Source organism: Salmo salar, chromosome 02 (genome assembly GCF_965601325.2).
Source record: "Salmo salar chromosome 02, fSalSal1, whole genome shotgun sequence".
Lineage (NCBI taxonomy): Eukaryota > Metazoa > Chordata > Actinopteri > Salmoniformes > Salmonidae > Salmo > Salmo salar.
Genome location: NC_138292.1, coordinates 17768599 through 17783399, shown reverse-complemented (window position 1 = coordinate 17783399; position 14801 = coordinate 17768599). Strand labels below are relative to the sequence as shown.

At 45.5% G+C, this 14801-nt stretch overlaps 1 protein-coding gene across 1 annotated transcript; it reads right to left on the bottom strand.

Moving 5' to 3' along the window:
• Positions 1 to 2175: 2175 nt before the first annotated feature.
• LOC106575080 (bifunctional FAD diphosphatase/FAD synthase) lies at positions 2176 to 13766 on the bottom strand. The gene is made up of 10 exons (XM_014151243.3): positions 13678 to 13766; positions 11223 to 11440; positions 10707 to 11084; positions 4617 to 4730; positions 4101 to 4368; positions 3838 to 3985; positions 3569 to 3667; positions 3030 to 3219; positions 2795 to 2868; positions 2176 to 2688 (listed from the first exon to the last, which is right to left on the bottom strand). Exons 2-10 carry the CDS (start codon positions 11400 to 11402, stop codon positions 2553 to 2555), a joined length of 1587 nt encoding a protein of 528 aa, XP_014006718.1. The 5' UTR covers positions 11403 to 11440; positions 13678 to 13766; the 3' UTR covers positions 2176 to 2552.
• Positions 13767 to 14801: the final 1035 nt, after the last annotated feature.

The following is a 14801-nucleotide window of genomic DNA, read 5'->3' as shown; positions in this document are numbered from 1 at the left end:
TTATCTCAGTCTAAAGTTTGTCGTCTCATTAAATATGGGTGAGAGTTTGTGTGTGTGCGTACACACCAGAGGAGTGTTTGTGTGTGTGCGCGTACACACCAGAGAGAGTGTGTGTGAGTCATTAGACACCAGAGAGAGAGTGTTTGTGTGTGTGCATACACACCAGAGAGAGAGTGTTTGTGTGAGTCATTAGACACCAGAGAGAGAGAGTTTGTGTGAGTCATTAGACACCAGAGAGAGAGTGTTTGTGTGAGTCATTAGACACCAGAGAGAGAGTGTTTGTGTGAGTCATTAGACACCAGAGAGAGAGTGTTTGTGTGTGCATACACACCAGAGAGAGTGTTTGTGTGAGTCATTAGACACCAGAGAGAGAGTGTTTGTGTGTGCATACACACCAGAGAGAGTGTTTGTGTGAGTCATTAGACTCGGTTCTAGCCCCTCTCCTCTTTCTACCAAGTCACTCGGCTCCGTCATATCCTCACATGGGCTCTCCTTTCATTGCTCAACTACTCTTCTCCTTCCCCCCTTCTGACACTCAGGTGGCGACACGCATCTCTGTGTGCCTGACAGACATCTCAGCTTGGATGTGATCCCACCACCTCAAGCTCAACAAACAGAGCTGCTACTCCTCCCAGGGAAGGCCTGCCCACTCCAAGACCTCTCCGTCCACGGTGTCCCCCTCCCAGGGTGAGAACCTTTGCGTGACCCTGGACAACACCCTGTTGTCCTCGGCAAACATCAAAGCAGTGACTTGCTCCTGCAGGTTCATGCTCTTTCCTCACACAGAAAGCGGTGCAGGTCCTTATCCAGGCACTTGTCATCTCCCGTCTAGACTACTGCAACTCTGTTTGTGCCATCAAAGCCCTGCAACTTATCCAGAATGCTGCAGCCCGCCTGGTGTTCAACCTTCCTAAGTTTTGCCATGTCTCCCCGCTCCCCTGCACACTCCACTGACTTCCAGTTGAAGTTCGCATCATGAAACCGGACCTCTTTGAAGAGTATCTTAAATAACGCTCACGACGCCCAAAAAAATCCACTTGTCTTTTCCTACTAGCACTGACTTTGCTGATCCTTTGAGGGAAAATGTACTCGATACGATTGTGATGTGTTGTATCACCTAGCTATCTTAAGATGAATGCACTAATTGTAAATCGCTCTGGATTAGAGCGTCTACCAAATGATTGAAATGTAAAAACATTCTCAGAGGAGCAGCCAGACCTGCTGGTGAGCCTCCAACACATTCATAACTCACCTTTTCTCCCTCCCTTCTCTCGCTTCATCGTTCCTAGTCTCTTTCGCACTCCCTCTCCTACCCCACTCAAAATAATGCACAGTATATACAATATATCAGTGGAGGCTGGTGGGAGGAGGTATAGGAAGACCGGCTCATTGTAATGGGTCAAAAATGTAGTTTCCATATGTTTGATACTGTTCCATTTATTTCATTCCAGCCATTACAATGAACCCGTCCTATAGCATCTCCCACGTGCCTCCACTGCAGTATACAAATATGCTATAATATACACTGAGTGTCCAAAACATTAAGAACACCTGCTCTTTCCATGACATGGATTGACCAGGTGAAAGCTATGATCCCTTATTGATGTCACATGTTAAATCCACTTCAATCAGTTTAGATGAAGGGGAGGAGACAGGTTAAAGAAGGATTTTTAAGCCTTGAGACAGATTTTGTATGTGCGCATTCAAAGGGTGAATGGGCAAGAGTAAATATTGAAGTGCCTTTGAACGGGGTATGGTAGTAAGTGCCAGGCTCCCTGGTTTGAGTGTTAAGAACTGCAACGTTGCTGGGTTTTTCACACAACAGTTTCCTGTGTATCAAGAATGGTCCACTACCCAAAGGACATCCAGCCAACTTAACACAACTGTGGGAACCACTGAAGTCAACATGGCCAGCATCCCTGTGGAACGCTTAACACCTTGTATAGTCCATGCCCCAACAAATTGAGGCTGTTCTGAGGGAAAAGGGGGGTGCAACTCAATATTAGGAAGGTGTTTCTTATGTTTTGTGCGCTCAGCATAGATTAAAAGACGTAGCTTGTAGTGTAAAATCGTGAACAGAGGAATATTGTTAAAATGTACAACAGAATAATTACTCTCCCTCCCCCCTCTCTCATCAGCACCTTCACAATCTCTTGCCAATAATTAATCAATAAGTAAACTTGTGACAGATTGATATTTTATTGCAAACCATGTAAATCCATATCATTAGATTCTAAGCCACTCAGACACACATTTTCCACTCAGAAACAGAGTTTTCCTTCAAAATTCACTCATTCTGCGATCAGTCTCTGGTTCTTTGTCTGTTCCACTTTCCTCAATCTGTTCCCTCTTTCTTTCACTCTCCTCTTCCTTCCTCCCCTCCTCTCTTCAGAAGTTGCCTGTATGTTCAGTTTTGTCTGTTGGTTAAGGTTGGGATTTGAGGAGGATATGCTGATCCTAGGTCTGTCCCTACAAGCATCTCTTACCTGGAGCCCCAATCAGGAGGGGCGGATAAAAGATCAGGACATGACGTTACAAACAAGGAAGTGACATCATTCACGTGAGTCGCGCTCCATTTCCTCATTCTCCAAGTGGTGGGCAGGTCTATAGCGGCTCACGCCCCTCCCATCCACCACTTGGAGTGCAGGGTTTCGGCAAGTGTTGTCCATGCTGCCCAATGAGGTGTACCTGTCAGGAGACGGACAGAGGACTCCGTCAGAGACTAGGACGGGGGAGTAGACAGTGAGAGGAAACAGAGGACATGCTTGATTAAGAGGTATGTATGTCTTCTTACCCTTTATCATATAGAATACAGTAGGGCACATATAGAGTCCTCAGGAATGACCAGATATCATGATACGTCCAGTCCTGATGGAGAGAGAGCGAGTGAGAGTGGGAGGGAGAGAAACCAAGAAAGAGGGGGGAGACAAGAGAGAGAGAGGGAAGGAGCGAGGAGGGAGGAAGAGAGAGCATTAGAAGTATATCACACACACCCTCAGAAAGGGAACATTGCAAGCATCAAGTCTCACCAGCAGGGGGTTGACCCTCATGTAGTCCGGCCATCCAGGGTCAGTGAGACACATGGGTGTGAGTGTGTGTGAGTAGGGGTCACTCATCCTGGTGCCCATACACACAGCTCTCAGCTCCGGCCTCCTCTCCTGTACCTCACTCAATGCCTGCCGAATACTGCCCTCCACTGAGAAAATCTCTAGGTCATACCTATGGGAGACAGGATAGAGCTCTGCTAAATAGTGAGCCAAAGTCTCAGTATAATAATACTGTAATACATTTTATTATCAGAGTTTTGCTCAAACTCAAAGATGCAATGCAGATCAAGCTCCAACCATACAGACTTGTTGGGGACAGAAAAAAAGTACATAGCTAACACAGAGGGATTGAGGAAACGACCTAGTGATGCTAACGCTAACTACAGAGTACATAGCTAACATATAGGGATTGAGGAAACGACTAGCGATGCTAACGCTAACTACAGAGTACATAGCTAACATATAGGGATTGAGGAAACGACTAGCGATGCTAACGCTAACTACAGAGACCGATAGCTTACCTCTTTATTGTGTCCTGGAGGAATCTCTCCATCTCTGGGAAGGGAGAGACGATGCGAATGTAGAGAGCCTTTACCTTGTCCTTACCCTCCGGATACCGCCTGTGAGGGAGGGGAAGAGAGAAAGAGAGAATAAATACGAGGTAGATTTTCCCAGTAAACAATCAATTCAGACAGGATAACACAAAATATGGGTTAAAAGTCACATATCGTCTCATTCCTTCATTCTGTGTAGACAGAAAACTGTCTTTCTTGCCCTCTCTCTCTCTCACCGTTTCAGTGCAGCGTAATATAGATGTAGTAGAGCAGTGCAATCTTTGCCTCCATTGAAGCCCACACAGATCTCCCCTGCCGAATACTGATCCAGAGCAGTCTCTACGGTCTTCAGAGCGTTTGCCACTTTATCACCCAGCGGTGTGCCTATGGGAGATGGAGTTCATACAGACAGTTGGGGTCATGGGAAATGTAGTCACTCATTTTTTTATGGGTACTCTACCTGTCCCTCCCTCCCTCTTTTGCTCTCACACACACACACCGCTGTTGGCCAGTGTGTAGACCTCCTCAGTAGCGATGGACACAGGGTCCGTGACCAGGGGAACCACACTGCCTTTGGGCATCCCCTCCAGCAGCTGAGCCCGGGCCTTCTCCACCTCCTCAGAGCTGTCTGAATCCAGCACCAGCCTGACCCGGTGGTAGTTACTGAGCCAGTCAGGGTAGGAGCCCAGAGCCACCTTCTTCCCCCAGCCCGCCTGCAGGCGGGTCAGCACCGGGGCGATCAACGCCTCGTCTGCATCCACAAACACCTACAACACAACACGGGGGAATACATAACATTATAATAGGCATCCATTGCAGCAGTGGTCCTGTGCAGGCTTTGTTCCAGCACAAACACAGCTGATTCAGCTCATCAAGGTCTTGATGATTAGTCTCTGAGATGGAACACAAGCCTGCACACCCTGTGGGTCTCCAGGACCAGGAGTGACGTTTGTCTATATGTTGAAAACGTCCTGTCGACTGTATTGTAGTGGAGCCAGACGGTTGGTCACCTCACCTCTCGTGTGTGGAAGGTGGTCCCTGAGCCAGCGAACAGGTGCTCCAGACCGTTGAAGGCTCTCTCCAACAGAGACGGGATCCCAGGGAAGATGTAGACGTTACGCACACTCACCTGGGAATGACAGAGACGGAGTCAGAACCAGGACCAGCATGACATCAAGCATCTCCAGACTCTTAAGAAAGCCGGTGGCTCCAACACACTCATATCTCCTATCATTAAAATATATTTTACCTGGTTTCAGACACTGACCATCAGGGAGAACATTCATGTTTTCTACATGATATCATGTTATACTACAGCGTTGAAAAATACTCATTTCTGATTGGCTAGAAGGGCATTCTAGAATGGACATTAAAACCAGATAACTGGACAGTTGGAAAAGACATCGGGATGCCTTGCAATCATGACGCAATATGCACCTACACATGCAGACCGTACTTGTAACAGGAAGTTATACCAACAACTGCCCAAACTGAAATTGGATAAATTGTAAAACGCAGGTCCAACAAGGAAATAAAACGTAGCTAGCTAGCATTGATTTGTTTTTGCAGACATTTTTTGGAGCTCTGGTGACCTAACGTGGTGAGTGATAAACATGAATCTCTCTGGACCCTACCAATGTTCCCTCTAAACTGTGCGTGTGCACAGGCGCGACGCAGTAGAAATATCAGCCTACACAGAGAAGCATGAGATTGAATTTCACTTAACTAAGGGGGGAAAACTCTAGAAAGTTAACACTATGAACATTTGTTTCCCTTTACTGTGGGAATTGTGATCGAATCAACACAATATTAGCCACTTTCAATGCAACATACTTAGAATCTAAAACCAACTATGCAAGAGATTTTTTTGGTAGGCAGAACGCATCGAATAAGGATTATGTTGCATTGACATGCACTACTCAGTCCTTACTCTACACACAGGTGCGGCATAACCAATCAGAGCAGCAGTAGCCTATATGCAAATAGACCGTTGCCATATATGGATCTGAAGAACATACGCACATCCAGGTACTTTTCGCAGGTGAATTTATGAAAAACGCTGCACACTGCTCCCAAACTGTTTCACTAAGTCACGTCACTGAGTACTGCCCATATATATTTTATTTTACTAGGCAAGTCAGTCAAGAACAAATTCTTATTTTCAATGATGGCCTAGGAACAGTGGATTAACTGCCTTGTTCAGGGAGAAATATATATACACACACACACACACACACACACACACATATATATACATATACACACACACACAACTCAGCAAAAAACAAGAAACGTCCCTTTTTCAGGACCCTGTCTTTCAAAGATATTTGGATTTTTACGAATTAACTTCATAGTTTCTGAGCTGGTCATGGGTGCACCTCAGCCACGCTCAAGGTCCTAAACGATATCATAACCACCATCGATAAAAGACAGTACTGTGCAGCCGTCTTCATCGACCTTGCCAAGGCTTTTGACTGTCAATCATCACATTCTTATCGACAGACTCAACAACCTTGTTATCTCAAATGACGGCCTCACCAACTACTTCTCAGATAGAGTTCCGTGTGTCAAATCGGAGGGCCTTTTGTCCGGACCTCTGGCAGTCTCTGGGGGTGCCACAGGGTTCAATTCTCGGGCCGACTCTTTTCTCTGTATATCAACGATGTCGCTCTTGCTGCTGATGATTCTCTGATCCACCTCTATGCAGACGACACCATTCTGTATACATCTGGCCCTTCTTTGGACACTGTGCTAACAAAACTCCAGACGAGCTTCAACCCCATACAACTCCTTCCGTGGCCCACAACTGCTTTTAAATGCTAGTAAAACTAAGTGCATGCTCTTCAACCGATTGCTGCCCGCACCCTCCCGCCCGACTAGCATCACTACTCTGGACGGTTCTGACTTAGAATATGTGGACAACTACAAATACCTAGGTGTCTGGTTAGACTGTCAACTCTCCTTCCAGACTCATACTAAACATCTCCAATCCAAAAATAAATCTAGAATCGGCTTCCTATTACGCAACAAAGCCTCCTTCACTCACTCTGCCAAACATACCCTCGTAAAACTGACCATCCAACCGATCCTCAACTTCGGCGATGTCATTTACAAAATAGCCTCCAACACTCTACTCAACAAACTGGATGTAGTCTATCACAGTGCCATCCGTTTTGTCACCAAAGCCCCATATACTACCCACCACTGCAACCTGTAAGCTCTCGTTGGCTGGCCCTCACTACATATTCGTCACCAAACCACTAGCTCCAGGTCTTTGCTAGGTAAAGCCCCGCCTTATCTGTGCTCACTATAGCAACACCCACCCGTAGCACACGCTCCAGCAGGTATATTTTTCCTTCTGCTGCCAATGACTGGAACGAATTGCAAAAATCATTGAAGCTGGGGTCTTATATCTCCCTCTCTAACTTTAAGCATCAGCTGTCAGAGCAGCTTACCGATCACTGTACCTGCCAATCTGTAAATAGCACACCTAACTACCTCATCCCCATATTGTTACTTATCCTCTTGCACCCCGTATCTCTACTTGCACATCATCATCTGCACATCTATCACGCCAGTGTTAATACTAAATTGTAATTATTTTGCCTCTATAGCCTATTTATTGCCTTTCCTCCCTACTCTTCTACATTGTGTTATTGACTGTACGTTTGTTTGTGTGTAACTCGGTTGTTGTTTTTGTCGCACAGCTTTGCTTTGCATCTTGGCCAGGTCGCAGTTGTAACAGAAGTTTTACTCAACTGGCCTACCTGGTTAAATTTAAAAAAATAAAAAAAAACAGATCTTCATTGTAAATGGTTTAAACACCGTTTCCCATGCTTGTTCAATTAACCATAATTAATGAACATGCACCGGTGGAACGGTCGTTAAGACACTAACAGCTTACAGACGGTAGGCAATTAAGGTCACAGTTATGAAAACTAAAGAGGCCTTTCTACTGACTCTGAAAAACACCAAAAGAAAGATGCCCAGGGTCCCTGCTCATCTGCGTGAACATGCCTTAGGCATGCTGCAAGGAGGCATGATGACTGCAGATGTGGCCAGGGCAATACATTGCAATGTCCGTACTGTGAGACGCCTAAGACAGCGCTACAGGGAGACAGGACGGACAGCTGATCGTCCTCGCAGTGGCAGACCACGTGTAACAACACCTGCACAGGATCGGTACATCCAAACATCACACCTGCGGGACAGGTACAGGATGGCAACAACAACTGCCCGAGTTACACCAGGAACGCACAATCCCTCCATCAGTGCTCAGACTGTCCGCAATAGGCTGGACTGAGGGCTTGTAGGCAGGTCCTCACCAGACATCACCGGCAACAACGTCGCCTATGGGCACAAACCCACCGTCGCTGGACCAGACAGGACTGGAAAAAGTGCTCTTCACTGACGAGTTGCGGTTTTGTCTCACCAGGGGTGATGGTCGGATTCACGTTTATTGTTGAAGAAATTAGCGTTACACTGAGGCCTGTACTCTGGAGCGATTTGGAGGTGGAGGGTCCGTCATGGTCTGGGGCGGTGTGTCTCACAGCATCATCAGACTGAGCTTGTGATCATTGCAGGCAATCTCAACGCTGTGCGTTACAGGGAAGACATCCTTCTCCCTCATGTGGTACCCTTCCTGCAGGCTCATCCTAACATGACCCTCCAGCCATACTGCTCGTTCTGTGCATGATTTCCTGGAAGACAGGAATGTCAGTGTTCTGCCATGGCCAGCGAAGAGCCCGGATCTCAATCCCATTGAGCACGTCTGGGACCTGTTGGATCGGAGGGTGAGGGCTAGAGCTATTCCCCCCAGACATGTCCAGGAACTTGCAGGTGCATTGGTGGAAGAGTGGGGTAACATCTCACAGCAAGAACTGGCAAATCTGGTGCAGTCCATGAGGAGGAGATGCACTGCAGTACTTAATGCAGCTGGTGGCCACACCAGATACTGACTGTTACTTTTGATTTTGACCCCCCCTTTGTTCAGGGACACATTATTCCATTTCTGTTAGTCGCATGTCAGTGGAACTTGTTCAGTTTATGTCTCAGTTGTTGAATCTTATGTTCAAACAAATATTTACACGTTAAGTTTGCTGAAAGTAAACACAGTTGACAGCGAGAGGACGTTTCTTTTTTTGCTGAGATATATATATATATATATATATATATATAAATAAATAAATAAATAAATAAATAAATAATGGTCCCTCCACCCCCACCTGGGATATGGATGCCCGATGAAGACTTAAGGGTCGAAACGTTATAAATAAAATCACCTGGGAGCATGAGCAGCAGTGTGCGGCGTTATCCTTTTTGTTTTCCATATATGGATCTGTGCCATTCACTTTGAACTGGACTGTTTACAGCATACGCAGTCGTGAGTAGATGAGCTTGTTTTGAGATTAAAGTGTGAGCTGCATGTAGCAACTTGTGCACATTTGTTCATATCCTGCGCTAGTTAGTGAGTTATTAGTCCAGTTTTAGATCATTTGTAGTCAGCAATGGGGGAGTGGTTGCTTCCTACAAGAGCACAAAATGTGTACATGTCTAGCCATCTTTGAGATGCAAGTCAGGTAAAGAGCTTTTTTTGTCTTAAAAGGGACAGTGTTGTATTTTGAGACAGGGTTGAATAAGTAGCCAATAGGCAGATTATAGCATTTGTCTGATTCTCTGTAATAATGGTATGGGAATAATAATGCTTTTTATTTTGTAAAGTGGTTTCTTGCATCAAACAACGCAACAACATTTTCAGTCACCTCCTCGTCTGTAGGACAAGTGGATAAACAGGTTAATGTCAAGCCCTGCATGTTTTTTCAAAAGTCTCATGGAATGTAGGCCTACATTGAGCACCACACATCGGCTGCTACTGTAGGCTGACCGATAGAACAGCTATTTCCATGTACAAATATTATGGAATACATTTTCTCCATTGTTTTTGATGGTAGGCCACTCTGGTAGCCCTACATTATAATCAAATAGCCACAGTAGCCTACTTGACCACTGTCTGAAAACTGTAACTTAAAGCAGGTATAGCCTCAGTAAATGTGCGCTGGAAGTTGCACAGAATTTTCACAACATTCAAGTTTGCGCTCAGCAGACCTGAAATTTGCTGAGTGCCAAAAATGTTTTGAGGGAACATTGGTCCCTACTTTTGCAGTCATGACACAAGTGGTGCTATGCTGTCAAATCCTGCTACATATTTCTAGTTTGACCAGCTGTTTTCATAAAATTGTATTTTTTTTTCATTTGGTTGTCATATTGGCAGGCTTGCTAGCAACAAACTATTTAGCTAGCTTCTAGCCTAGTGTTTGATATGCAATGTGATCTCCTCGTAATGAACAGTGTCGACTGTCCTGGCGAGAAGGCAAACTTTTCTAGCTATACCAGGCAAAAATCGGGCATTATCAGCTCATTGTTATCGATTTATTCAAATGAATGTCAATAGAAAACATCTAATTTGCTGTTATTCTTGCTGAAGAGTTTGTGACTGTGTTAGCCATAGCTAGCTGGCTAGCTAGCAAGCAAGGGATACGAATGTTGGCAGCGAGCATGGCAACAGGACAAAGAACAAACGACTGGGTCACGTCCATAAATATCGAACTAATCATAACGAACCACTGGGTCGAGTCTTTAGCAACCAAAATATGAGTATGAATTTGCTTATTTAAGTAAAAATATCAACTTTTTTTTTTTTTATTCTACCGGTAAATGTGTGCTTAGTATTATTTTCTTTGGCAAATGTGGTATAAACGGGATAAACTAAACAAATGCAACAAAATAAACTTTGCTGTTATTCGGCTGCAGAGGTCAGGACTGTGTTGCTGTAGCTAGTTGTCTCTCCGCCTCATCCCGCTCTGCCGTCCGTTGTTTCCAAGGTAATGTACAGAACGTGGGTGTTTATCCCTTACATGTAAAAGGAATCAGATGATGCATTTTGCATCATAATGATGATGTGGCAAGTGACGCTTTACTTCTTGAAAGTCCAATACCTTGACTTGACTGCTAACATTGAAAACATTTAGGGACTGTATCAACAGTGGACTAATGAGAAAAAAAATACTTAAACATATTTTTTGTTTAACAGTAGTCAGCCACTGACCAGTGGGTAGCGTAGTGGCTGTCCAGTCTGAGGGTCAGTGCCGTAGTTGAGCTTGGCCGAGCGGGGGACCATGGCTAGCTTCATGGCTGCACTCTCCCTATCCACCACCCCAAAGAACTCCTCCACCAAACGGGTCAGCTCCGGGTGGGCATGCAGCTCCTCCTCGAACGCCATGGCAACGCTCTCGAAGGTGACGTCATCGTGGGTGGGGCCTATTCCCCCAGAGGTGAGCAGGTGTGTGTACTGTGGGGCCAGGAGGGCCACCTCCTTCGAGATGACCTCCTGCTGGTCAGGGATTACTGTGACACGCTGGACACACACTCCCAGCTTCCTCAGCGCTCGCAACAGGAAGGCACTGTTAGTGTCCACCGTGTGACCCTGAGAGAGAGTGGGGGATAGAGGGAGGGAGAGAGACCCTTTAGATTAGCTAACTCCTAAGAGATAGGGACTTGAGGAGGTTGTTTTCAGAGATCAGGCATATTCCACTCAGTACCAAGCCCCCATCTCCAGTATCACCTTGAGTATCTCGTCCCCGATGATGAGGATGGCTGCTGTGACAGCACCCCCCTTCTGTTGACAGGAGGTACCGCAGCTCTGGTGATTCTGGGCCATGGTTACAGTGGTGACCTGGACCTGAGCGGCCACTGTCCTCACGCGCACCGCTGCTCTACTCAGCCTGGACACAGCCTGCAGCATCCAGACCTGAGACAGAAAGAGTGGGGGAAGAGAACCAACTAGAGAGGGAGGCAGGGAAGGAGAGGGACATGGAGGAGTAGAGGAGAAAGAATGGGGAGAATGGGTACTGAGCAGTACATACTAGTTCCAACAAGATCAAAATGTAGTCATTGGACACCAATAAGTTTGTCATCTTATTTACATAAGGCAGGGAGGGTAGACCAGGGAAGGAGTGTTACATACACAGGATTTCACCATAAATGATTGTCCAGTTAGCTATCTATTCTATTTGAAATCCAAGCATTAACTTGGAGTTATGGTGGCGCAAATGTGTTGCTGTCTAAGTTCAAGATACATGTCTGCTGTAGTTATAAGCCACCTGCCTATCTAGAGTGGCAGCCCTCATTCTCCACATACAACATTTACATTTACGTCATTTAGCAGACGCTCTTATCCAGAGCGACTTACAAATTGGTGCATTCACCTTATGATATCCAGTGGAACAACCACTTTACAATAGTACATCTATATATTTTTTTTTGGGGGGGGGGGGGGGGTTAGAAGGATTACTTTATCCTATCCTAGGTATTCCTTAAAGAGGTGGGGTTTCAGGTGTCTCCGGAAGGTGGTGATTGACTCCGCTGTCCTGGCGTCGTGAGGGAGCTTGTTCCACCATTGGGGTGCCAGAGCAGCAAACAGTTTTGACTGGGCTGAGCGGGAACTGTGCCTCCGCAGAGGTAGGGAGGCAAGCAGGCCAGAGGTGGATGAATGCAGTGCCCTTCTTTGGGTGTAGGGACTGATCAGAGCCTGAAGGTACGGAGGTGCCGTTCCCCTCACAGGTCCGTAGGCAAGCACCATGGTCTTGTAGCAGATGTGAGCTTCAACTGGAAGCCAGTGGAGTGTGCGGAGGAGTGGGGTGACGTGAGAGAACTTGGGAAGGTTGAACACCAGACGGGCTGCGGCGTTCTGGATGAGTTGTAGGGGTTTAATGGCACAGGCAGGGAGCCCCGCCAACAGCGAGTTGCAGTAATCCAGACGGGAGATGACAAGTGCCTGGATTAGGACCTGCGCCGCTTCCTGTGTGAGGCAGGGTCGTACTCTGCGAATGTTGTAGAGCATGAACCTACAGGATCGGGTCACCGCCTTGATGTTAGCGGAGAACGACAGGGTGTTGTCCAGGGTCACGCCAAGGCTCTTAGCACTCTGGAAGGAGGACACAATGGAGTTGTCAACCGTGATGGCGAGATCATGGAACGGGCAGTCCTTCCCCGGGAGGAAGAGCAGCTCCGTCTTGCCGAGGTTCAGCTTGAGGTGGTGATCCGTCATCCACAATGATATGTCTGCCAGACATGCAGAGATGTGATTCAACACCTGTTCTGCCAGTCACATTCTGTTAAAGGTCTCCAAAGCACACACATCCCTGGGTCGCTCCTCTTTTCAGTTCGCTGCAGCTAGTGACTGGAACGAGCTGCAACAAACACTCAAACTGGACAGTTTTATCTCAATCTCTTCATTCAAAGACTCAATCATGGACACTCTTACTGACAGTTGTGGCTGCTTTGTATGACGTATTGTTCTCTCTACCTTCTTGACCTTTGTGCTGTTGACTTTGCCCAATGTTTGTACCATGTTTTTGTGCTTCTACCATGTTTTGTTGCTACCATGCTGTTGTCATGTTGTGTTGCTACTGTACCATGCTGTGATGTCATGTTTTGCTGCCTTGTTATGTTGTTGTGATGTGTTTTGTCCTTTATTTATATTGTATTTATTTTTTAAATCTCAGGTCCCCGTCCCCACAGGAGGCCTTTTGGTAAATAAGAATTTGTTCTTAACTGACTTGCCTAGTTAAATAAAGGTTAAATAAATTTAAAAAAGTGAAGGGCGCCACGGTCATTCGGCGAGGAACAAGCTAGCCACAACCATTGCATTGGACCAGATACGGAAAAGGAAGCGAGACATCCCACTCGCACATATTTTTCTGGTTCATATTAAGTCAATGAACTAAGCACACCAGATCCAGCTGCTATCCCTAAAGCAGACCGAACTATGGCAACTGTTTTCAGAGGTAAACGGCCTGCGTAAGATATCTTCATTTGGCCTATGATTGGACATCATATGCTAACAGTTAGCTAGTTACCCCCTGCGCAACGCGCATATGAGTTTGTATGTAACCATGATCATTAGTTTAATGGCAACGTGATAGCCTTTCTACAGATCATAATGTATCTCTGCTGTGACAATAGATAGCAACAATCATGTATTTGATAACCCGTGTAATCAACAGACAAGTGCTTACCCTAAAGTCGCATACGTCCTCGTAATGTATTAGCCGACAAACTACATCCCCTTCAAACACTGGGCGTCTCTGGCGAGCCAATCAATAGCAATAAAGTGCAATCTCTGAATCCAGAAAGCCAATGAGCTGTGAGAAGGCGGGACGGAAAGTTACCACGTGTTTGTGTAGCGGAAGTACAGGGTGTGCAGTGTTGCGCTGATAAGGTGGTTTTGTCTAGAAGGGATACAACTTTTTTTTCGTGGTAGGTTTAGCATAACGTGAGCAGTAGGTTATGAGAACTAGGTCAATGTTATGAAAATAGTTAGGATTAGCGAAAATTTAAATAAAATACTTTTGACGTCAAATTTCACAACCTGTATCCCTTCTAGACAAGACCCTGATAACATGCACCCAGAGTATGCCTTCAAGATTATTTTATGATTATAACATGATTATTATATTAACCTCGATCGACCAAGCAAAAACACGTGTTTTAAGCCTATCTGCAACAGAGTTTACAATTCTTACAATGATTTGTCATAAACCATAATAAAAACAATAAGTAGGCGGTAGATTGTACCCTATGTAGATATGTAAACTGTCCTTTGTAGCTTAATTGGTAGAGCATGGCGATTGGGTTGTAGGTTCTTTTCCCACGTTGGACCAGTACAGAAAAGGAATAAAATATGCACTCACTACTGTAAATCGCTCTGGATCGTCTGCTAAATGTAAATGTTTTTATTTTATTCTTTCTAATACTGTCAACGACAAATATTAATATGTGCGCGTGCAAATATGGTATCTACCAGCAGAGGACTCCAGTGAACAGTATTCACTATGCATAAATGACTGGGCTACATGGAATTATCTAGACTATAGGCTATTTATCATATTTGACCTATTCAATAAGGGCCTATTCTATCATTGAACATTATTCGGTCTCAGTGATCCAATCATAAACATTATGAACTGCTATTCAGGTTTGTTCTCGTGCTCCTCGGTCAAGAAATGTTGTAGCCTATAACATAGGCATTACAGTTGTACTATGCAAAAAATAATGTGTGATTCAACAAAGACTGTGTCTATGTGGTTTAATGTCAGTTTACTCGGTTATACCGTAGGCTGGTTTGTTATTGTGGGAAGTT